This window comes from Notothenia rossii, assembly GCF_949606895.1.
Source record: "Notothenia rossii genome assembly, chromosome: 6".
In the NCBI taxonomy this organism is placed as follows: domain Eukaryota; kingdom Metazoa; phylum Chordata; class Actinopteri; order Perciformes; family Nototheniidae; genus Notothenia; species Notothenia rossii.
Window position 1 is genome coordinate 35,188,761 of NC_136909.1, and position 25,611 is coordinate 35,214,371.

At 40.5% G+C, this 25,611-nt stretch overlaps 1 protein-coding gene across 1 annotated transcript in view; it reads left to right on the forward strand.

Moving 5' to 3' along the window:
- The first annotated feature begins 3,868 nt into the window (after window positions 1–3,868).
- Window positions 3,869–25,611, forward strand: part of unc13ba (unc-13 homolog Ba (C. elegans)) — a 254,230-nt gene continuing 232,487 nt past the window's right edge. Inside the window, exons 1-2 of the mRNA XM_079689879.1 lie at window positions 3,869–4,103; window positions 24,877–24,906. Of these exons, the coding sequence (XP_079546005.1) occupies window positions 4,082–4,103; window positions 24,877–24,906 (52 nt within the window). The 5' untranslated portion in view covers window positions 3,869–4,081. The remainder of the gene's footprint in view (window positions 4,104–24,876; window positions 24,907–25,611) is intronic.

Below are 25,611 nucleotides of genomic sequence, written 5' to 3' on the forward strand. Positions count from 1 at the left end.
ATTCGATCCTCAATTCCACGGGGAGCCAGTGTAGTGATTTCAGGATGGGGGTGATATGATCATATTTGCGCACCCTCATCAGGATCCTAGCAGCGCTGTTCTGGATGTACTGGAGCCTCTGGATGCTTTTCTTAGGGATCCCGATTAGGCATTGCAGTAGTCCAGCCTTGAGGAGACAAAGGCGTGGACTAGCTTTTCCGCGTCAAACAGAGTGAGTGAGGGGCGGAGTTTGGCGATGTTCCTGAGGTGATAGAAGGAGTTTTTGCATTTTAGCATCAACCTACTTGTCCCTTGGGTGTCATTATAGTTAAAGAGTTTATTTTTTGGCTCTGGGTAAGCGCCTGTCCTCTAACAAACAATACATTTCTATTGTATTGAATGTTTAGGACCTTTGGTGTATTTAATACATAAAAATAGTCGAAATAGATGTTGACAAGAGAAGATAATATAAAGGTGACCATAAACTTCCAGAAAAGCTTGAATGTAGAAGGTTCTAGAAATCCCGTTTGCTAAATGAAACCCCATGTGATTAACACGTATTTCATTAATGCCATGTAAAAAAAACACACAGCATGTTTCTTGACCCTTTTACAGAGGTTCAAACTATAAATTGTATTTATATATTTGTTCATATAGTCTTGAATGCAATATATTTTTCAACCACTAGATGGAACTAACTCATAAAACCAAGAGTCCGTTGTGGATGAGCTACCAAATAACATTAATAATAAGGATATTGGCTTTGATGAAAAAATGTGCTTAACATTAAACTATATAATTGGAGCAGTGGGTTTGCTGTATCTGTATCAGTGATTTCACAAACAATTGAACACTTAATGCCAAAGTGGTTTTAGGCAGATTGTTGCAATACTAACTTTTAAATGCAACGCTTTTAAAAGTTAGTTTATCTTGGCCTATGGTGAAGTGTGACACCTGTCAGCCAAAGGTTCACACTATTCCCCTCTAAGAAAGATGGTTGTATTTGGGAAAATATTGCAGCAAAGGAAGACATCTACCAACGTAACCTCACTGCAAACAATATATGATTTAAATCAACATCTTATAAAAATGGAAATGTTCTCAAAACCTTTGGTAGACCTCAATGAAGGCAAAGCACTTTAGCAAAACAATAGAGCAGAGTGAACAAAGGTCTCCACTTTTTCAATTTTTCTTAAAAAGGATTTCACTTTATTAACTTGAAAGACCAGAGACTGGCTTTATAACATAGACAATGCATTCTCATGATAAAAAATAATTAAATAATAAATGGTAGAAGCTGAACTATGAGGAGTAAATGAAAATACTTTAAAGTAAGGACACCTGGGCATCACAATGAACACAAGCCCCATTACTTCCACCTGTTTCCAATCAAAATTTCAGGAATTGCTGGGATTGGCTCTTAGAACAGAACAGGTTAAAACAATTGCAGCTTCCTACCAGAGCACCACTGTGTAAGGACATCAAACTTTTTGTGTTGAGGCACTTCAGTTTGTGTTTTGATATTTTATCTGGATAAAACCATGGGGCTTGTTCTTCGGTAACTTTGACGTGGCTTCTTCTGCTTTCAACATTATACACTAAAATTACTCGTGTCTTTCTTTTTTTCTGCTATGGCTGCTAGTTATTGTCCTCAGGCCCAGCAGCCCACCTACCTGCCACGTCCTCAGGCCCAGCAGCCCACCTACCTGCCACGTCCTCAGGCCCAGCAGCCCACCTACCTGCCACGTCCTCAGGCCCAGCAGCCCGGCTTCCCGTCCCGTCCTCAGTCCCAGCAGCCCAGCAACTCAACACATCCCCGTACTCAGTCCCAGCAGCCCAGCTTCCCGTCCCGTCCTTAGTCCAAGCAGCCCAGCAACTCACCGCAGCCCTGTACTCAGTCCCAGCAGCCCGGCTTCCCGTCCCGTCCCCAGGCCCAGCAGCCCGGCTTCCCGTCCCAGCATCCCGGCTTCCTGCCCCGTCCTCAGTCCCAGCAGCCCGCCTACCAGCCCCGTCCTCAGGCCCAGCAGCCCGGCTTCCCGTCCTGTCCTCAGTCCCAGCAGCCCAGCAACTCACCGCAGCCCCGTACTCAGTCCCAGCAGCCCGGCTTCCCATTCCGTCCTCAGTACCAGCAGCCCAGCAACTCACCGCAGCCCCGTACTCAGTACCAGCAGCCCGGTTTCCCGTCCCGTCCGCAGGCCCAGCATCCTGGCTTCCTGCCCCATCCTCAGTCCCAGCAGCAAAGCAACTCACCGCAGCCCCGTACTCAGTCCCAGCAGCCCGCCTACATGCCCCGTCCTCAGGCCGAGCAGCCCGGCTTCCAGCCCAAATCCCGTCCTCAGTCCCAGCAGCCCGCCCAGCCCCTTCCTCAGTCCCAGCAGCCCGGCTTTCCGTCCCGTCCTCAGTCCCAGCAACTCACCGCAGCCCCGTACTCAGTCCCAGCAGCCCGCCTACAAGCCCCGTCCTCAGGTCGAGCAGCCCGGCTTCCAGGCCAAGCCCCGTCCTCAGGCCGAGCAGCCCGCCTACCAGCCCCCTCCTCAGTCCCAGCAGCCCGGCCCGGCGTCCCGTCCCGTCCTCAGTCCCAGCAGCCCAGCAACTCACCGCAGCCCCGTACTCAGGCCCAGCAGTCCGCCTACCAGCCCCTTCCTCAGTCCCAGCAGCCCGGCTTCCCGTCCCGCCCTCAGTCCCAGCAGCCCAGCAACTCACAGCAGCCCCGTACTCAGTCCCAGCTTGCCGTCCCGTCCCCAGGCCCAGCATCCCGGCTTCCCTTCCCATCCTCAGTACCAGCAGCCCAGCAATTCACCGCAGCCCTGTACTCAGTCCCAGCAGCCCGGCTTCCCGTCCCGTCCCCAGGCCCAGCAGCCCGGCTTCCCGTCCCAGCAGCCCAGCAACTCACTGCAGCTCCGTCCCCAGGCCAAGCTCCGTCCTCAGCTGGGCTACTAGGCCAAACCCAGCCAGCCAGCCGGCTACCAGGCCAAGCCCAGGCCCAGCCCAGGCCCAGCAGCCCGTGCCCCAGCCAGCTACCAACCCAGTGGCAGTTTTGGCTCTCAACTTCCTGCCAAGACTGAAGCTACACCAAGAGAGGTTGAACAGGGTGAGTTTCCATCTCAGTAAAAAATCGCAAGTTGCAAATGCAGTTTCTGAGTTGATGCTTGGTTCTCATGTTATTGGGTTTTTCACTTTCAGAATGGGACCCATCTCGACTTGGAAACTAAAGGTGTTTTTGGCTAAAACTGAAGGTAATTTAAAGTAAATTACTTTTAACAGAAAAACGAGCTTATACCATCTTTGACGCCAACAGCCACATATGTATGGTTAAGGCCACTAATTTCCTGACCCTTGCTATTTCAGATTTCTTGGAAGTGTTTCAACTGACTGGCCTCGATAAACTAACACTCGCCTGCAGTCTTTAAAGAAATAAATGCATTTTACACTGATGGAAATCAAAAGGGTTGTCTTTTCTTTTTTGCTCTCTAAAGGCAGAAATGTCATTGACATTAAATATTGGGTTTAAAAAACGCTAACATTTGCTAAATACATATGACATCCTGTATAATTCACACCCACTTCCTCTATCTTTGACGAACAAGGTGGGAATACATAATGAATCTATTTAGACTAGGTCGATTGAGGCTTCATGTCCAAGTCAGGAGAAACTTGGTGTGTGACAATGTATGCGATTTCATTAAATGTTTTCTCTGGACTCACACGGTTGATTTGAACTATTTTTATTACATCAACACTTTAGGCGAACATTAACCATGTACAGGTCTGTATTTTGCGAGCTGTTCCAAATTCCTATCTTTACTGCAGCACGTGAATGCAGCATAAGAGCCGCCCCGCTCTGCCAGATTTTTCAGCTGGTAGGTAGTTAGTCGGTGTTTGCCAGTGACAGCCATCCCTGAAACCACCAGGACCCTCTGGATTTTCCACCTTGTCCTCACATCTGTAAAAAAAAAGAAGAAGAATGACACGTTGCAATGAAGCGGAAAGAAAAGGTTTTTTAAGAGTAGTCTTCATGACTGCTGTGCAACAGGCAACTGGGCTGCAAACTCATTGAAGGCTCATCGGCTTTGGAGGAACTGTTGCACAAAATCCCACTGCGATGTCCCTGCTGTGTGTCCGAGGTAAGGTCTCACTTTATAGCTGCAGGTTCTCCTTTTTATTCCTTCCTTTTTTGTATTATTAATTCAAAATAGAAATACTCCGGCAACAAAGTATGAGCTTGTTGTGCTTGCATTTAATGATTTGATGGAGGGGGGAAAAGCAGTTCAATTAATCCTTTTGAACAAATATCAAAGCAAATTGTGTATTGGCCTACCACAGTGTTGATAGTTTCACCTGCCTCATTCCACCACTAACATGTTGGTGATAATTGAATCGGTAGAGATGCATAACACTTATTTCTCTTTAGACATCCAGCAACATGTGGGCAGCAACCCTTTTGAATTGACCCTTTTTAGCTGTGTTTAATTTCCTTGATTGGATAACAGTCATTTCTTACACTATAGCTTCTTCAATAGCCTGTGCTATATACTTTTCACACAAATTTCAAAACATTCTAATTTTAGCCTCAAATATGTAAGTTTTCATTCTAAGAAATCTTTAAAGATATTATATTGAACTTTGAGAAACTTTTTGCTATTTTCTGACATTTTATTGACCATTGATCAGCATTATATAAAAGCCCTTCATTGCAGCCCTACTTTTTGGTAAATAAGAAAAGGTTTACTTAAAATGTCCTACTCAGGTCATATCCTGGTAACTTTTAAAATGATCATATCTAAAGGGTTTATTTTCAACATAAATATATTTTTACACATCACATTGTTAAACAAGAAAATACCTATAGTACTCTCAAGGCCGGATTAGTACCTCCAGGGGCCCCTGGAAACTGAGAGCTCAGGGCCCCCCAACCCACGTACCAACACGTAACAACACGCCTACCCAAAATGACCAATATTTTTAATTTTCATTCAATCTGGCATGTCAATTGCACACCTCTTCGTCAAAAGCAGGGACGCAGCTACATAGTTCAACCAAAGTAGGTCTAGCCTTTTGCCCTTTCAGTCAAAAATCACAAGACAAGGATAACATGGATAAGATCTCAAGAAGACCTAGGTTAAAATGCCAAAATATGACTGGCTGGCTGTACAAGTACACAAGGAGTTATATTTGTCACCAACATCGAGAGTTACAAAAGTAAAACATGTAATGAAAGTATGTGGTTGCTCAACTAAGTGATCAGTATGTGATAGATATTGTGTGTATGTGAGAGGGAGAGTGTGTGTGAGAGAAGATGAGTGTGTGTGAGAGTATATGTTTGAGTGATTGTGTGAGTGTAAGCAATAGTTTTTTAATAAATCGTCACTGAGGGCCCTCTCTTGCTCAAGGGCCCCTAGGCACAATATTAAATATAAAAATACAAAGTCATCAAGCAACATGCATAAAACCCTTTATCTTCTACTTCGACAATATTTGTCAGATCTTAACCAATGTTGGAAATGTGATGGACCACAAACACACTGACACAGGGTTTTCAGCTGTCCCCTGCCCTTGATTCATTAATATTTAATAGGGATGCACCGAATATTCGGCCGCCGAAAATTATCGGCCGAAAATGGTTAAAAAGGCCCTTTTCGGCTTTTTTAGCACCGAAAAAATATCACCGAATGTCAGGGAACAGGGTTACGTTGGTAAACTAACGTGTTGTGATGACGTAATCAAAACGCTGCGACAAGCACGGCGCGCGACCATGCTCGCGGCTGGCTCACAGCCAACATGTCTGGCGCTTGGAGATATTTAAAAATATCAGAGAAAGAGGCGCGGATTGCGATTTGTAAAACGTGTTCAGCTGACATTTCTCGAGGGGGTGTAAATGAAAAGACTTTCACCACTTCGGGATTACTCCACCACTTGAAATCAAAACACCCGGACAAATATGCGGAGTAAGATCAAATCACAAGCACTGACAGCGAGAGACTGTTCAGCGGCGCTGCCTCTCATGTGTTTGATGAGAAGAGGAACAGACTTATGGCTGATAAAGCAGAGAAGCTACTGTTCATTAAAAATAACCTCCCACTTTTCCTTAATAAGTAGACAAGTCTGGCTTATCATATGCTTATCTAGTTCTACATGTCTACTCTATACCCACTTTCCTGAACAATTTTCATTGTGAGTTATAATTCACCATCTCAGGTTATCATTAGGGGGAAATGACAGCACAGTGTTCAATATATTATACTTCCGGTATCTACATGATACAATGTTGTTTACATTGCTCATGAGGACAGACTACCTGATTTGCAGATTCTTGAAATTGTAATTTAATTTGTAATTGATTGTGGATTTTGTATCCAGTTTTCACTTTATGTATCTTTATACAATGTTTACTACTTTGCTTATGAGGACAGACAGCCTTATTTACAGATTCTTGAAATTGAATTGTAATTTCATTTGTAAATAGTTACATTCATGTGGATTTATCCAGTTTGCACATTTGTATGCATGCACTTATAGGTGCATTTGTTGTTGTTGAAGGCCTGGCTGTTACAGTCTTTATTTACACTATTTTGTAGTAGGCCTACTGGCCTAGATGTTTATGCGGTTTTAAAGCACTTTGGCTTTGTTCTGAATGCACTTTGTTGTAGTTATCCTACAGAGAAAAGAAAATGTACTTGACTTGGAATTAATGTACTGTATGCATTCAAAAGTGCTGAATAAATGTTTTATGGACCCATAATAGTGATTATTATTTAAGTTAAGTTTTGCCATAATCATGTCTTTTTCCATAATCAGGTAGCTGAACAACATTGGTAAAAAATGTATACATTATATATATATTTCTATTAATCATTTTCGGCCTTTCGGCATTCGGTTTTCGGCCAACTGTTTCCTATTTTCGGTATCGGTTTCGGCCAAGAATTTCCCATTCGGTGCACCCCTAATATTTAACAGGTTTAATATTAGCATTTTTAAATTGGTGCAGTCAGGATAGACTTCTGAATAGATCAGGGAATGTAAAGAACAATCTGAACATAACTTGCTCAACTGGAAAATATGGCAAGATAATAAATGGAAATGTATTTTGGGTAAAGGGGCTTTAAACTGGATTCACAAGATAAGCCTTGTACTTTCAAATTGTCAGCTTAATATCCTGAAGTCTTAGTTTTGGTCATCTGTTGCATTGGATCCTTTAACACTAGAACCGCCAATCGGGTCAATTTGAACCAGAGCTGTTTTTTATTGTATGTAACTTTTTTTCAATAACATATTAGAGTCTCCCAGCCCGTGACTTTTCCTGAAAGTGTGTTATGTAGCACCCTATGTTGTTAAAAATGGTCAATATGAAGTCAGATTGAAGAAATCGCCATAAAGATTGCCATTTATACCTATTTCTGCCAAGCGGGTCATATTGACCCCACCCCTTTTCATGATTTTGCGTGTAAACAAACATGACGTGTTGCTATAGCAACGCATTTTGTCTACAGTGGTTCCTTATAGATTGAGAGATAGATAGATAGATTGATAGCGACAAACTCTAGTGATTGAGCGCGCTCCCGCTCACTGGAGACTGCTCGCGCTGCGCTCCGCAGCAAACAGCTGTTTGCTTTTCACCCAACAACGACAACCGCCTCACAAAACGCTATGTTGTACCGTTAATAAACGAAACAATTTAACAAAATTGCTTGTCAAAATACCAATACCACAGGACCATTTTTCTTTTTAAAGCAATACTTTTACCTTGAAAATCAATGCATTCTAATGCTGGGTCAATTTGACCCCGGTGGCGGTTTTAGGTATAAAAAATCTCTGGCGGTTCTAGTGTTAAATATGCTAGACCGCAGTCAACCATTTTAACTAAAGTTGTTACACTGGTACTTTTTTTTTTTAACTCTTAAAGTACGACAAAGGCTGGGTAAAAAAACTGAACCATCCTGTCAGGAGCTGTTTATAACGGAGGCTGAAAGGTGCACACACTACAACGGCCCCCTTAAAGTGGACCTATCATGCTATATTTGAATAATATAGTGTAGGACAATACCTATATAAGGCATATTTATACTTTTTATTTATATTTATATGATTCTGTGAGAACAGCACCATCTACAGGCCTGGCATATGTACTACAGCGTCTCCAGTGCTTTCGAACGGCAATGTCCGTGGCTGTCTCCTCCTGATTGGTGGAGTTGGCCCAATAGCCGTAGCGCCACTTCTGTGACGTCATAGAAGTGTTCAAATCTGGATCAGTCTGTACCAGATCCGTTGCAGCCCCTTTTTAAGAGATTTGGGGTATAGAGGAAAATAGAGAGGGTTGTGTTTTCTGACACTTGGTGAGTTCCCTGGAACACCGGGGACACATATTCATGTATAAAAGACGTACAAAAGTGCATTTTGCATGATAGGTCACCTTTAACATTTCCATTAGGAGAAATGCACTGGACTTTCAAAAACGATGGAGATAGAAAAACAAATGTGCCAAAAAACATCTTCATCAAGTTGATGAAACGCAGGGTGAGCATGGTGCGCTGTTATATTTGAAATGACTAGGTTAGCTACGTTAGCTAGCAAGCTTACAGCAGTTCCGCAATAATATCTGAAGGAATCATGATCACATTGTTAAAATGAGCCAATAAAATGTATAGTTTAGTTTCCAGTGACAGTTGACCACCTTTTATAAGTCAACAAGCGCGCCGTGCATCACTTTTTAGTTTCCCGGTTTCCATTGTGTATTGAGCTTCTTGCAGAGTTTTTTATTTGCAGCATGTTTTTTAAAAATAATTAAAAGCTACCGATGTTTAGTGAAGTTGGTGAAAATGTTTCTTTTTTTATCTAATATTGGCTAAATAAATGTATGTGCCTTATTCCTCAGCTATTTAAACATCAGCTCTTATAAAAAAACAAATGGACTTGCACTTTAATGTAATGCACTTGATCTTGTTGGAGAGGAGAGATATTGGTTCCTTAGTGGAAGTGAGGTAAAATTGAATTTGATATTGCTTCTTCCTGCCACAAGTGCTGCCCAGGTGCCCTCAGGGGAGTCACTTGGTCTGCAGCTGTTCAAGTGAAGCTGAAACTGAAAAGAAACAAGTAGCTGCTGGCAACAAGCACATGTATTCTGATGGATAAAGTGTATTTCGAGAAAGTTTGCACCACCAGTTTATTTACGGTTTTGGCGTCTCTCCTGATTGCAAATTGCCCTTCTTTTACAGACATGCTGATTGATTTTTACACCGTCAAACTATTGCCTGCCTATCTCTAACTCTCAGCCACTGGCGTATTGTTTCTCAATGATCGTTTTTTACCATTTCTCATCTCGGGTGTGTGGCTGCAGGGCCGCCACCACCACCTTACTCGCGTATTATAGAATGATGAGATAGGGGTGAGGGACGGAGGGGGTAAAGCACAGCTGGGTTCCAGTGGGCTTAGCCAAGTGGAATAAAAAAAAATTGCACATTTTGATAGTGTGTTCACCTGTATCAGTAAAAGTGTACACACTCTTGAGCGGTAAGGTTGTATTTAGTTACATTTAAGAATGTACAAGACGTTCCAGTGTAACTTTAGTCTTGAGGAAATATGGTTTCCATTCCAAGACTGCCTTTCCTTCTCTAAAATCGGTAAACGTTTTTGTGTTTTTCAGCATTTCATTGTCATACCGGGAAAAAGAAAATCAAGGCAGCTGTAGCTCAGTATGTAGAGCGGGCTGCTCAGCAATTGTTTGTTTTAGTGATTCAATTCTCTGCTTTTTCTGTCCACATTTTGAGGCGTCCTTTAGCAACAAACGTAACCCCAAATATCTCACAATCTGGAGAACATTGGACGTCGTCAAAGGGCCTTTCAACGGCCCAACATTGAAAAAAAACTGAAACGTGGTACTTAACAACTCTTGAAATTAATACAGAAGATATCTGCTTACAAATGTGTCAAACATAAAATACAGCATCAACCCAGCTCGAGGATACCAAATGTGGCATACATTTATTTGCTAGTCTCTCTTTCAGTTCTGTAATAGCGTAAAATGTAATTCATTGATTCACTACTACGCTTCCTGTTACAGTGCTTACCCAGGCCAAACCAGGCCAAACCATTCACCTTTGTTCAACTTGGTCTGTTATTGTTCAGCCGTGCGTCATTACAGTGTTCCCATCCCTCTGTCAGGTAATACACTACACTTAATCATCATTTCCATATCTACATCAAAGTATTGTGTGGCTTCTTCTGGGTTTTGATTTGTATCAGACAAATGTTCACCTGTAGCAAAACAACCTATTCAGACTTTTAGTTTAAGATAAATTTAGACTTAAAATGGAGATCATTTGTTCAGAAATCTCCTAAAATGGTACATTCTTCAACATTTTTTACTTAGGTAGATCAGGTTTGGTGGATGTTTTTCCAAAGCTTCTTTGACAGCAGTGCTCACATTCATTCTCCTAGCAACACTCAGGTCCTTTATGCCCTGCATGTGATAATTCCCATAAAAAAAAAAATATGACCACCTTCTTGGTGAAAAGTAACCAACTTTCGAAACATTGGTTGGATAAAAAGGTCTGTCACGTCTTCTGAATTTTTGCATCAACTTGGTACCAAAGTATTGAACGTACTACTTTGGGAATGAACTTAAGGCAATGGGACCTTTGTCGGATGGTTGGGCAATCTACCCAGATGTTATCAACATCGTGACTAGAAATCGTCTTAGATTTTAAATATCATATTATGGTGGTCTTTTCCTAGTTTTAAAACCTGCAATACAGTGTGTGACTTGACTTCTTTAATTGTTCTATTTTAGCCTTTTTACTACTGATTATTATTTATTAAAGATATGTGTACGCCATTTATGAAAGCCTTAATAGTCATCCAATATCATAACAATAATTCCTTACCACCATAAGTACTATTTTTTTGTCTTGCCATTTTACATAATATGAAGTTAAGTTATATTTTTTTAGGAGCTCTCACCTACCTGGTAACCTGTCTGAACAAATGAGAGTTTCTTTTTTTATCCCAGACTTTACAGTTGTACTCTCCGTGATTTAAAGGAACCTAGACTGTCCATCTCATTGAGGGAAATGCCATCAAACCAGAAGAGTGGCCTCCTTGTTTCTTGAGAGTCTTGATACTCTTTTTTATTTCTTGTTGTGTGGAGGGCCCTCAGCGCCTGCATGTTGTTTGCCAGTCCTCTGGAGAGAGTGAAAGGCTGCAGAATGAAAAGCCGAGTATGGAAGGAGGACACAGTCTCCTGACAGCTCTGTCAGTCCCACACTCGGCTAGTTCTAGATGGCAATTAGCAGTAGAATAAATGCATACAGTAATGCTATTGAATAAGTTGCAGAGTGTTAAGTCAGGCTCTTGTGTAGAAATGGCAGAAAGAAAATGCAATAATGAGATAAAAATAAATGCAAGTAGACTTTTGGTCATGTCAGGGATTGTAGAATTGTGTCACATTTGGGAATATGTAAATCATACTAATTTTATATTATATAATGCTGGATAAAAGGGCTAACTGAAAGCATGTTGTTGGCCACCAAATGTTAAGGACTGTAGGTAAGGACAGATGATGTCCGTGAACACACCGGGAAACTGTGCTGGAATGACGGGACACAAGTAAAGCTTCAGCAGCCTGTCTGGGCAGAGAGGGCGGGGGGTAGGGTTAGAGAGGGAATAATCCCCTGGCCATCTGCTGCTTTTTGCTGTCCTGTGTGTACTGTGTGTGTTTATACTTGTGTGTGTAAGGCTGCGTGTCACATAGTACAGGGACTTCCTTTCCTTCTTCTCATGCCCTCCTCTCCCTGATAATGCCACTTCCTGGTATTAGACCTGCCTCTGACACCCTCTCTTTACTCTCAATCTTTGCTGCTGCCACTTTTCCTGACTTTCCTTCATAGGTGGTCAAAAGAAAACCAGTCGGGCAACTATATGCTGATTTAATATCAACTTTATTTATTTATATAGTACTTTTCATAGAATTCTGCGTCACAAGTGGTTTACATAAAAAAAAAAAAAAAAATTAAGCTGCACAAAATTGACAACAATAAAACTGTCAAGAATCAAATAAAATACAAATAGAAGAATGCAGAAAAGTAATGAATTAATCTTAAAAATAATTATTAAAATGAAAAATCCAATGAATACTTGTAGAAAAATAATGACAAATGGAGATTAAAGGCCTTTGTAAGAAATGTTGGTAGTGTTAGTATGCTTACACTAAACTATATATGGCGACAATGGTATACTCTGCTTAACATTAGCATGTTAGTATTTTCATTTGGAATGGGTAAGCATACTGACGTTAGATTTTAGCTCAAGGGAGTGCTGTGGTTCTTTTCTGTGAGGGAGAGTTAACGTAACATCTCAAATATTATTAAATATTAGTAAATATTGTGCTCATTTTCAGGTTCATATTTGTATTTTGTGCCTCTTCTATGACGTGTCTCCATGCTTTAATGTTCAAAAAGCTCTTTATCTTTCTCAAACTGCCTGTGCTGCAGTACCTCTTTTCACCCTCTGTCTGAAACCAGAGCCCAGTCTGCTCTGATTTGTGATTGGTCAACAGCTTAAAGATGTCCCACCCCTTAGCCTATCAAGTACAATGTAAGGAGTCCTATTGAGGCTTTCAGGCAGGGGGGGGGAGTGTGTGGGAGAGAAACTCTCTCTAAAGGGTACTTTGGGATTCTAGCCTTTGCAGACCATTTACATGCACAAAAACCTGTATAACAAACTACAGGAAAGGGAAAACCCGAAAAAGCACAATAGGGCCCCTTTTAATATAAGATGATTTTTTTTAATCTATTTTAAGAGTTGTTCATTTGTATAGAAAATGTTAACAATTGTTTTGTTAATCCATTGAGCTGTGGTAAACCAGAAATACAGTACTGATGAAGTGTAACTCACTGCAACGTTATTTCCTCATAGAAAATGACTTGCAGAGGGAAACAAATCAATTGTGGTTCGTCAAACTAATGAAAGCAAAATAACAAATATCCCTGTTGTTACCGAGTATATACGTCTGTTGTGATGTCATCAAAGAATCCTCATCCATCCAAGTCCCCTTTTTTTTGTCTTTAAGCCGTGTGGTGTCAATAATTGGCTCATTATTGCAGTGAAGCAGGGACAAAGCAGGGGGGAAAAAATCTCTGTTAATTTGTGATTATGCAGAGTGATGTGAGATTAACATGCCACTGTTTAATATAACGAACCACCCTAAGACACTATGATGGAAGAAAATAATCAGGAAAAGATGCCTGATTGCCATTCCAGTCTTTATTACCATACAATCCTTAATGTTTAGGACACAAATGGATGAATGACTGTATAAACAATAATTAAATGAAAGCTAACAAAGAATCTAGCAAGTCCAAAGGCCATAATGAATAAAAAAGGAAAACAATTTAGATGTGTAATTTTACAAGATTGTGATTTTAGACTTCTACAAGCAACTAAAGACAGTACCCACAATTGGACACAAGGTACCTAACATTTTCAGAAATATAAAATTCCGACTTATAATTAACCATACTGTAACTGGACAAACTCTATCTTTTTATATTTACATCGTTTGTTAACTGCAGTATATTTCTCCTAATGTAAGTGTTTTGGTCCGTTTTAGCATGCTTGCATGGGTCGGTCACTGTACTCATAGGATACAATTATGACATATTCAACAGATACGGATGTAAAATGCATCTTGATTGGTTATCAAAGATAAACAGCTGCTGAGTGGTAATACGTTTAAAAAACAACACATAACAGAAAACTCTTTGTGACCAAGATTTGTACTGAGCAGGACATTTTACTACTGCAAAATACATTTGTCAGGGTGTTACTGTTAATAAATCACCACTGACATATCCCTTTATTTTTATACTGCCAATCTACCTTAGTTATTCTCTGCCATATATTTCAATACCAATGTATCTACAATAATTTCATCCATCACCATTCAGGTCTGATTTTCCATTTCAAGACATGCCTTGATTGCTCATGGCTTCTTGGAGGCATCATTTTGTCTGATATAGGGTAGCACAGGCCTATTCAACTGGCGGCCCGCGGGCCAGATGTGGCCCAGAACCAACTCCCGAGTGGCCCAGCCTCCCATAGCCAAATTCCTACATTGGTACAGACCATGAACGCAACATTCCGCGTTGCATAGAAACCACAAAACCACAACGCAGCACGTTTTTTGAAAGTGCATCTATTGGTGCTAGTAACGGTGGTCCTATGATAGCAACTCTAAAACATGTCTCTCTCAACTCTGAAGCGTAAACAGAGACAAAACGGTCATTGATCTTGTGGAGCAGATCCAAGTCAAGCTGGACCTTTTCGCGACCGACTTGAGCACGGGTCGGATGCTGTATTTTCCGACGCTCCACAAACACATCACATCTCCGGCACAAATCACGGATGTGATGACAGATTTCATTGCGAGGTTGAAACTTTAGAACTTTGCCGGTCGATTGGATGGACTTGCTCTGCCCACAGAGGTGATGATGGGCTTTGCTAGAGACCCCTTCACTGTTGCAATAGAGGGGGACGTATCAACCAGAGCAAAGGAAGTGGTCCCCTGCATCGACAAAGGGAAATATACACTGGAACTTATTGACATGCAGCGCACTAACGGGCCAGCAAAGTTTTGGAGTGATGTCAAAAAACAACAGTTCCCTAACGTTCAGAAAGTAGCGATCTGTGTGCTCAGTATGTTTGGATCAACATACACATGTGAATCAAGCTTTTCACACATGAACTCAATCAAAAGTAGCACTCGCTGCTCCCTGACTGACAGCACTCTTCACCAATTTCTTAGGATTGACATCCTCTGAGCCAAAAATCACTGCTCTTGTTCAAAACAAAAAATGTCCCTTCTCCCATTGAGAAAGTCAGCGATGACAAATCACAAATGAGGTGATAGTAAGCACCTAGTTTACTATAGTAGACGTGTAGTGTAGTATTCATTCATATAGTTACCCGTATCCCTTGTTATGGGTTTGTGCACTGAAGGGTTTGACAGTTCTTTCTGTATTCATTTAAATGCACTTTTTAATGTGTCTGGGTCAAATGTGACCAAAACGTATTTTTTTTTTGTTATTACTTGAAAAGTGAAAAAATAGCATTGCTACAGTACTACCTCTTTGTGTTGCATTGGAGCTCTTTAGCTGTTTTTTTTTTTATGTGAGGACATTTATTAAGACTGCTATTATTGTATTCAGTAAATGCACTTTGTGTTGTACCTGGTTCAAAAAAAATAAACTGAATATTTGACTTCTAAAGCACACAAATGTAATGCTACAACTGTGCACTTTTTTTTCAGATTCTGTTAAATTAATGCTAATTTGTTGTGTTTTTATGCACTTTTTGACCTACCTTTGTTAGATGAACAATGAATAAAAATTGCATGTTTTTCATCGCACTAATATGTGTTGGTTTAAAATGTGTCACTACCCGCTTTTTACAGGCCGCTGAATGTCTGGCCCAGCTGAACTTTGTAGTTATAAAATCTGGCCCAACTGAATGTGTAATTGAATAGCCCTGGGGTAGCATATATCACATCAAATACACCTCAGTTCTTTTATAGATTGACCAACACACACATACATGTACAGACACATAGACAGATCCACAGCAGTTGTATCTATCAGGTTGGCGAGGTCTGCAGGGGCTGTTGTTTAATGGAAGTGAGAGGGTGTTAATTACATGGCCACCAGGTTGACAGCCTCCACACTCCCAAATCCACTATGAGTCGAAGGACCGGAGCTAAAAATAGACCCACTGTCTGGCCTCTTGTAATGGCAATGATCATGTCCACGCCTGTCTGCCTGCTGAGCCTTTCAGGTCTGCTGCCCCCGTTCAATAAATGAGTGAAGAACAAGATTACATTGATGCTTGATAAGTAATGTTTTACCTTATTAAGACCTGCAGGGAAATTCTGTTTCCTTTGCACACATACTGACGTAGAAATCAAGAGATTAAGGGTCAGAACAGCTGGTAGGGATTTAATAACTGCCCCAAAACTCAACGGTTGCAACCACTTAAGCCCCTGTCACACTGTCCCGAAATTGACACCAGATGGACACATGATAAAGGAAATGTTCAAATTCGTCTCTGATCGTAACAACATCGGGCCATTCGTGTGGGCATCTTAAGCCATTGTATGACCGCCGGTGGAATTTCTCAGGCTCCGGCAGCAACTTCGTGAACGATGGCAAAATCTTTCGCATGCCAAAAAATTGCTGAAGGACCTTGCGAAGGTTCATTTTCGTGTTGAATTTGTGTGTCCATTTTGCCCTTTGTAAGGCCAGCGTGAGGGCATCTTGTCAAATAGTTTCATCTTCGTCTTTACTTCGTGTGATCATCGGTGCCATCGGGCATTTTTCGCCTCACGAAGAGAATACGAAGGAAACAAGAAGCTGCCCGATTGTCTTAGGAAGGCAACACGACTAAGTGAAGCCCTCGCAATGCCGTCGTGTAGCCTTCGTTTTATAGTACGATGACATCGAGATTGCATTTATTGCACAACAAAATCATGTGAACATATTATGTAAATAACCCAATTTGTGTTCTGTGAAACTGAAAAGGATATTACATTGTTTTTGTTACTTTCGTTGCAGTTGTATGTCTTAAATGTAATTTAACTTCCTGTTTTGTTTAAATGCTTTTATTTTGAAGGCAAGTTTACGCTGTTGACAGGAAGTTGTTGTTACTATGGAAACAACATGACGGAGATAAGTAATATCTTCTAATCATAAAGACGGAGAAAGTAGAGAATAAAGTGTATGTTTAAATGTTAGCACCCCCCAAAGAGGCACAAGCTCTTATGTTGAGTCTGGATACATTCTAAAACATCAGTAAAGTCTACGACAATATGTTCGTGTGTGGTTCGGGTGCCATCGTGTGGCCTTCAGTAGGCATCATACTTGCTTCGGCTGTTGCTTGGCTGTTGACCAACTTCGGGGCCATCTTTGTGCAAAATTCACAATTCCATATTCGTGTGTCCATCTGGTGTCAATTTCGGGACAGTGTGACAGGACCTTTACCAATAAAGACAAATGTTGATAGATTATTTTATTCAGCTTGTTTACATATTTTATATAGGTGCAAAGGGGAGTATAGTGTTATCAATTTTATGGCATGGCTCCATGGATTGAAATATCAGCCATGGGATAACTGGGTGGATTGGCCCAACATTTGGTAGAGCCATTCATGGTCCCCAGATGATGAACCCTACCAATTTTAGTGATCCCCTGACGTTTCTTTTGTTTAACTATGGGGTTCACACATGTGCTGTTGAGTAAAATGTCTCAACAGCTACTGGATTAATAACCATGACATTTAGTTAAGATATTTAATATCCCCAATGGATACTCACTTATAACTTTGGCGGTCCATTACATTTTTCATATAACGCCATCATCGTGTTAAAATTGTTAAACGCTATTGTTTGACCAAAATAACTGCAAGCCTCAGGACATTCTTATCAGCCTTACAGTAGCTGCTCTTCAGCTCATTAATTATAAGTCGCTCCTGCAAAGAGATTCAACTGGTTTGCCTTGTTCAATAGCAATTGCACAAATATTTGATCATTAAAACAAACCTTTCTGGGAAAAAACTGGTGAATCAGTGAAATGCTCAACCGCTCTCATGACTCTTACTGGTTTCAGCAAGGTAGTCCCCCAATACACAAGCTTGTGTGTTATCTCACTGCAAGGATGTGAGGCTTCAGAGGCTAAACAACATCTTTAATTCACCTCTGAAGGGTTATTTCTGCCCTTTAGCTTCAAAGCTACACTTTCAAACATCACTTCAAAGAGATCAAACCAGAGCCACTAGAGCGGCCATTAAGTTGTCGCAGTCGGAGCTTCGATTTAACACAGTGGAAGTGACATGTAATCATTATGCCATTGTAATATAATTAGTCAACTATGATTATTTCTTCAATGTCAGGCTATAATTACAGTCTATGTTGATGACTCCTAGCCTCGTGTAGAATGTTTACATGGGTTGCCGTTGCAGTTAGGATGCACCAATTTATTTGTTAATCATTGGTATCGCTCAATTTTGTCCATGGTGACTGTCAATGAGATGACATCTGCCGAAAGTGGTGGCCGATGTTTTACTATTTTGTTTGCATATATTTTGCACAGGCAAACATTTGTGTTTGGACACAACTAAATTGACCAGATGCTCATTTGGCACAAATATGGCATAACATGCAAGAAAAACCATAGAAGACATCAAAGATATGGGAGGATCACACTGTATTGCAGAATAAACGTTTTTGTTTCTTGACCAGTGACTTTTCAAAGTACTTTACTGAGTACAAGGTTATAATGAAGGATAGAACTGATAGCCAGGAAAACTAAAATAAGGCCGTAGTTGTAATATAACTGAATTTGACCTTTAAAACATTTTCACTTCCTCATGGGGGAAAAAAAGTGTGTGTGTGTTTAAGCTTTGTCTCTTCAGTAGGACCAAGCTGATTGATGATCCCATAGTGGTTCTTACATTCTGTTGTTTGACTGTCTGAAATAGAAATCTTATCGAAATGTTGACCAATAAAACCTCAAATCATCATGTAAAAAAAGCGACATAATTGACAATATGTAGCATACACTGACAATACACATCTGTGTATGACATAATCTCATACTGTACATCTCTTCAGCAACAGGCATTCAATCGATGAATTATCATTAGTAATCTTTCCTCAATATCTTAACTTTATGTGTGAGCTAAAAAAAAAGGCCATGGGTGCTCCATAAGGTCAAAAGTGAACTGCTCTTAATTCTCAAACATTGTTTTTGCTTCCCCACGTGGTCAGATATCCTTGTTATTCATCTTCAGTACAATACAGCAGGTTTTGGTAGATTTCAGCCCTGCTTAAGGCATTAGCTCGGGGAGATTATCCCACCGGCCAAACGCTCGGGCGCCCGCAGCACGCATCCTCTCATACAATCACTCTGAGGGACACGTGTCTGATATGTGGCTTGCTGTACAGCCCTGATCAGGCTCGCCATCAGTGTGGCCCAGAGGGATGCTGACCTCTGCTACCACTGAAATGTGACACTGACTTTTGTGCTATTTTCTATAACAGAACAACTGCAACCTGCCATTAAAGTATGTTCCATTATGGATACCCAATTGTGTTTACAAGTAACGTGTACAGAACCATATAGCATATAAAACGCAACTCCCTTTGGAGGGACATTTCAGATTTTAGCCTATATAACATACTACAGGAAAGGGAAAACCCCCAAAAGTACAATAGGGCCCAATGAAATTGTCGGTTTGAAAAAAACATACATCTTTACACAAATGAGCTGTTCTGACTAATACCATGCCTACTATATTAGAAAGGGTACAAATTATAACCGCGAAAGTCCACGGCCCACCTATGCCAGAGCCAGTGGCCCACCGAAGGCAGCAGCCCACCAACGGCAGCGGCCCACCGGGAAAAGTCCCGAATCTCCCGATGGCCAATCCGAGCCTGCTCACACACACGCACGCACACACGCACGCGCACACACACACACACACACACACAACTGAAACCATTGGGCAGAGAGCTGTGCACATTCTTCTTCCTTTCGCCACATCTTATCTCTGTGAAATGGACTTTTCAGCTGTTGCAACACTGAAAATAAAATACAGATCTAGGCTCAACATTGAGCATGACTTGAGAGTGGCATTATCGAGCCTGCAACCACGTTTTGAAAATATGTGGAGTGCAAAACATGCTCATTGCAGTCACTAATAATCCAGTGATGAGACTCATTCATTCAATTGGTAATTTGCATTGCGGAATGTGTTTCCTGAATGTATGAATGTATTGATTTGTTATTGATTTTTCTCTATTTTGAACTGATGTTATTTGTTACTGATGTTATTTGTTATTATTGACTGATGTTATTTGTTATTGATTTTATTTGTTATTATTGACTGATGTTATTTGTTATAAGATGTAGAGCTTGACGTTATTTAAATACATTTGACAATTTTAAGCTTGGCCTACCATTGATAACACAATTGTTAAAAGTAGGCCCTTTTTCTATATTTTTGGAACTCATCCCATTTGAGGCAAGGATTGACACCATTGCACTTTTATTTTCTTTATTTCTGAACTGTTATTTGTTATTGATTTTCTCTGTTTTTGAACTGATGTTATTTGTTATAGATATATAAATATTGTTATAGAATGATACATTTGGCAATTTTAAGCTTGGCCTACCATTTTATTGGAGCGATGAGGGACAGGTGGGGCTTGAAAAGGCCCACCTGTTCAAAGTGGGGAATGACAGAAAAAGTTTGAGAACCACTTCCTTAGCTAAACCTTGAGCTAACTTATCCATTAGCTAGTAGCCTACCTTAGTTAACTATATTTGTTTTTGTTTTTGTCTTTTAGCTAATTAGCTGTAAACTCGAGGCACTGGCAGTTTAGTAATTTGTTCATCACCACTCACCTTCAAAATAAACCAAGAAAAGCCAGCATAACATGGGACAGTAAAGAGGGAGGTGCTGCTACCTGTCTGTCTCAAGGGACTGCCGATGTCCGCACCGCTGTGCAGGAGACTTGGAGGGAGAGAGGGTAGAGAGATCTACGGAACTTCACAGTCTAATCTCCCGTCCTGGTATTTTAATTTTGTATTCAATCAATATATTTTTGGAAAGAGAAACTGTGCGCAAACAGCAGTAGATGTATATTCATCTATAAAAAAAAGGGCACTTTGTCTGAAGGAAGAAAAATGGTAGGGGCTCAAGTCCACTTTGATGTCTGTGTGCACGTGCCTAAACGCAGATCATCCTCTGGCTGCAGCCTTGATCGGTACTTGCCTTTGATCAAAGTCAATGCGGAAAACCCGCACTCACACAGGTAGGTGGAGGCAGGGGCGGACTGGGACAAAAAATCATCCCTGGAATCAAACCCAGCCCAGCCCACACAAATTGGTAAAGCACGCTAGTGAACTGTCAATGGGGGAGGGGGACCTCTGTCGCCTGTCAGTGCAACTTAAATGATGGCGTTTAAAAACATACAAAATAAAGGGCGGTGCCGGCTGTCAGCAAACCGAGCCGGCCGCAAACGGCCCGCTGGTGACCGGCCGTTCTGTGATTCTCCAGAACACACAGATGGCCCTGGGTTGAAGGGAATGAGCACTTTTACAGACTTTTTGGCGAGGTGGGGGAACTCTGTCTCCACAGACAGCCAAAAGTGTGCAAGTGACACTTTACTCATTTTTTTCTCGTAATCTTTTTCTCACGCTGCGCCTCCCCTGAAGCTCTCTCGTGCCCCCCCAAGCAGGCGCGCCTCACAATTTGAAAACCGCAGCATTTGACCACCAAAAAAATTAATAGAAAATGTATTCTATTTTTTATTTTTATGAGATCTATTTGTGGGGGACGATATTTAATTGTGGCGGCCACAAATGAATCAATGTATGGGAAACACTGCCTTACTCTCTACTTAACCAAAACAATTATTTACCACCCTGGGATTTTTAACATGTTTTACACCCAAACAAATCACAGAAAGTAAATATGTCACTTTAAAGTGTATGTAGTGACTAAATCATGTTGTTCTCCCCAATCTACCAATCAATGTTTACACATTCTATTCAGTTGATCATGGAATTGTTTGAATATACTTTGATCTATATTCTACCGATCTATGATTGTTGATATCTCTAGTGTAGTGCTTGGATGATTTATACTGATTTCTTATTTTAGCTCAAAGCTTCTTATTTTGATATTCATTATGGTGTTCCTCCAGGGATCTTCCTTGTCCATCTAATATTTCCTTTATACATTCTCCTTCTTCGAAACATTGTTAGTCAGCATGATGTGATGAATAATCACTTTAAATAGATGATACAATGGTACATTTGTTTAATCAGACATTCCTAGATGTTTCTAATCCAGCTAGATTTTATTTCCAAATTTAACAAAGTCACAAAACATAATCTCTTTATCTTTGGAACGTTGGCAACGTTTGATACACGCTTTTATTGCAGTGGCTTACTGCAACTCTCTTTATATCAAGCTACCTCAAAAGTGACAGCTATTTTAAGTCATTTTACTTGTTCATAAAGACGTACATACCCTAGCACACCTCAGTGACTGCCTTATATATTGTTCCAACAAGTTACCCCAGATCTTCCACTGCCTTTATTTTATTAGATCCTAGTCTTTAACACTAGATGTATAGTAAGATGGCTCTCTAGATATATTTTTTTATCTGGCTTTTTGTTGGGAGTAATTTAACTTCCCAAAATCATCGTTGATCTTTATATGTTACAACGTCCTTAGCCACGAGTTTCGGTTCAAACTCGAACAAAATGCTCAACATAAAATTAAATTAAGTTAAAGAAGACAGTGGTTGTAAATATCCATAAAGTTAGATATTTAAAAAATTGTTTCTCTCTAAGGCTCTTTTCTCAGTGAGTCTCTGTAAAATCACTGTCTCTTTCACAGTGTCAGACCATTCACAAAGGTATTGTCAAAGCCCGATTGGCACTGAACCAACGAGGCCGTCGGGCTTCCAATGTGCCTCCGCCAGGCTGGCACGAGTGACACAGAAGGCAAGCTGTGCTGACAGCATAAGACAAATTACCTGTTAGCGATCTTTTCCTCCCTGTGTCACTCTCTCTTATCTCATCTCACAATTTGGACTTTGATTGAATAAACATATTGATCTCCCCCAGCGAGAGTATGCATTTAAACCTAATTTAAATAACTAAATTACCTCAAAAGGGCAATAATTGTCATACTGCTGCATAATAAAATGACTTTCACACATCTCCTGGGGGCTTAATTACATTGTTAATTGCATTGTGACTCACCTTTTAGCCTAAGGCCGATCACACATTGGCATTTCACGTAACTTTGGCATTTCAAGACAATTTGTGCTACATCGTGCCAGAACTCACTGTCATCTCATCGTTGAGGTTATTGTTCGTTTGTTGTCTACAGTTTTTTTAATATCCTTTTTACAATATTTCTTATTTGTTGTAATGCACTTTTGACTTCATTTCGTTATGGTGTGCAGGCAACTAAAATGTTACCCAATCCGAGTTTTCGCACAAAAGAACCTCTCGCTATTTGAAGATAAGTTTGAACTCCCAGGGGCAATTTTACATCATAGTGTTACAAGAACAGTCTGAAGAGGTACCGTAAAAGAGTATTTAAACAAAAAAAAGGAAAATTTAGATAATACATTTAAAACTATAAAAATATATACACTGTCCTACATGACATTAGGCTACTTGGACAGCATTGAAGCTGTCCAAATAAGTTGCGCAGCATTATAGTGACTCCACAATATAGGAAGTATACTATATGTAGACTAGTAGCTACGCACAATATATAGAAATGATAGATATTAATAAAACATAGGTCGCAAAATAAAGTACAATATAATATCCGCACCAATACACGTCAAAGTGCATTGGTTTTAATATATGTATACTTTTTTCCTTGTTTTCCTGTTAAAAGTCCCAAAATCTTGTAATCACAACAAAACGCACAGGTGGAACTAATACAATTAACAAGGGCTCTGTTCCAGCAGTCATTGTGCAGCCATCATGAAATATATGATCAGCTTACTGTAGTGTAGCCTATGTTGCTCTAGCTAACCTGCTAGCAAAGAGAATCAGTAGCTATGGAAAGGGAACGGCAGTAACCAGGGGCGGATCTAGACAAATATTCATGGAGTGGCAAGAGGGTGGCAGGAGATTTTGAGGGGTGGCATCCCCTGGCAGAAGTATATGCTGATTTAATCGCAGTCATTTCAATCAATGTTAACTTGGAAAGCCACAATATTGATATTTTAACTCAATAACATTAGGTGACATTATTGTAACATTAGGTGACATCAGTAAAGTCTTACATATAAATATACAGTGGGGCAAAAAAGTATTTAGTCAGCCACCAATTGTGCAAGTTCTCCCACTTAAAAAGATGACAGGGACCTGTAATTTTCATCCTAGGTATACCTCAACTATGAGAGACAAAATGAGAAAAAAAATCCAGAAAATCACATTGTCTGATTTTTAAAGAATTTATTTGCAAATTATGGTGTAAAATAAGTATTTGGTCAATAACAAAAGTTCATCGCAATACTTTGTTATATACCCTTTGTTGGCAATGACAGAGGTCAAACGTTTTCTGTAAATCTTCACAAGGTTTTCACACACTGTTGCTGGTATTTTGGCCCATTCCTCCATGCAGATCTTCCTCTAGAGCAGTGATGTTTTGGGCGGCTGTCGCTGGGCAACACAGACTTTCAACTCCCTCCAAAGATCTTTTCTATGGGTTGAGATCTGGGGACTGGCTAGGCCACTCCAGGACCTTGAAATGCTTCTTACGAAGCCACTCCTTCGTTGCCGGGCAGTGTGTATGGGATCAATTGTCATGCTGAAGACCCAGCCATGTTTCATCTTCAATGCCCTTGCTGATGGAAGGAGGTTGTCACTCAAAATCTCACGATAACATGGCCCCATTCATTCTTTCCTTTACACGGATCAGTCGTCCTGGTCCCTTTGCCAGCATGATCATCATCAGCATGGTAAATCGTCACATCTTCACGTCTTGCCGTGATACCGGGTTGATTTGGTTAGGGATACAGATATGATTTTTGAGCTGTTAACAATATTGGCAACTGTGTATGTCATTTACCCTAAATTTAAAATGATGTCTTTAGCATTTCACATGACGCATTTCAGCTATTCTAACTGACATCAGTTAAGTTTAGTGCACAGAAGATACACAAAGCTGCTAAAAAGGTAATGCGTAATAGGCAGCATGTGTGCAGGTGAAAAAAACATCTTGATATAGATTTAACCAAGAGAAAAAAACCGAGAGAAACAAAACAAATCTATTTATCATGTAACTAATCTGTGTTTTTCTCATTCTCTTTTACAGTAAAGAAAGCAAAGCTACACGGTCCTCCAGGTAAGAGCAAATCCATCATACTTGTTGATGTTTGTACATTGAGAGGTGTGTACATTACAATAAGAGTGACAGCTGTGCTATTTCTCACTAATAGTCTCCATCTGAGTTATATGTGGCTCGAGCTAGGAAAGTCTAAAGGAGCTAGTGGCTTTATACTGTAGGTGCTCTATTATGCTCATTTTCAGGTTTCATAATTGTATTTTGTGTCTCAAATGCTTTCATTTTATCATACTTCCTGTGTGGCAGCACCTCTTTTCAACCTCTGTCTGAAACAAGAGCCCAGTCTGCTCCTATTGGTCGGCTTTGTTATAACTGTTCAACCAGTTAGTATGTCCAGCTTGTTACGTACAAAGTTGACTTTCTACTGATGTGAGTTCCTTATTCTGGATTATTATAACATCGTAATATAATTTCACAACATACTCCTTGAACAGCTCTCTTTAAGTTTGGACAAAACGTTTTTGTCTTTTCTTTATTAACTTGTTGATGTCTCACAATAGTTCAGGTAAACTTTCCGCTGTTCAGTGTGCAGTTTCACTCTCTGGATGATCAGTGTTTCTATATGTGACCTGTACCTGTACCTAGTGCTGTGTTCTTGCAGAGCCAACATTTGAATCTTATCAGGGTCATGTATGTGGATGTCCTCAGTATATGTGTAATAGAGGAAAACCACAGCTGAAAATATTTTTCAAACAGTTCCTCTGC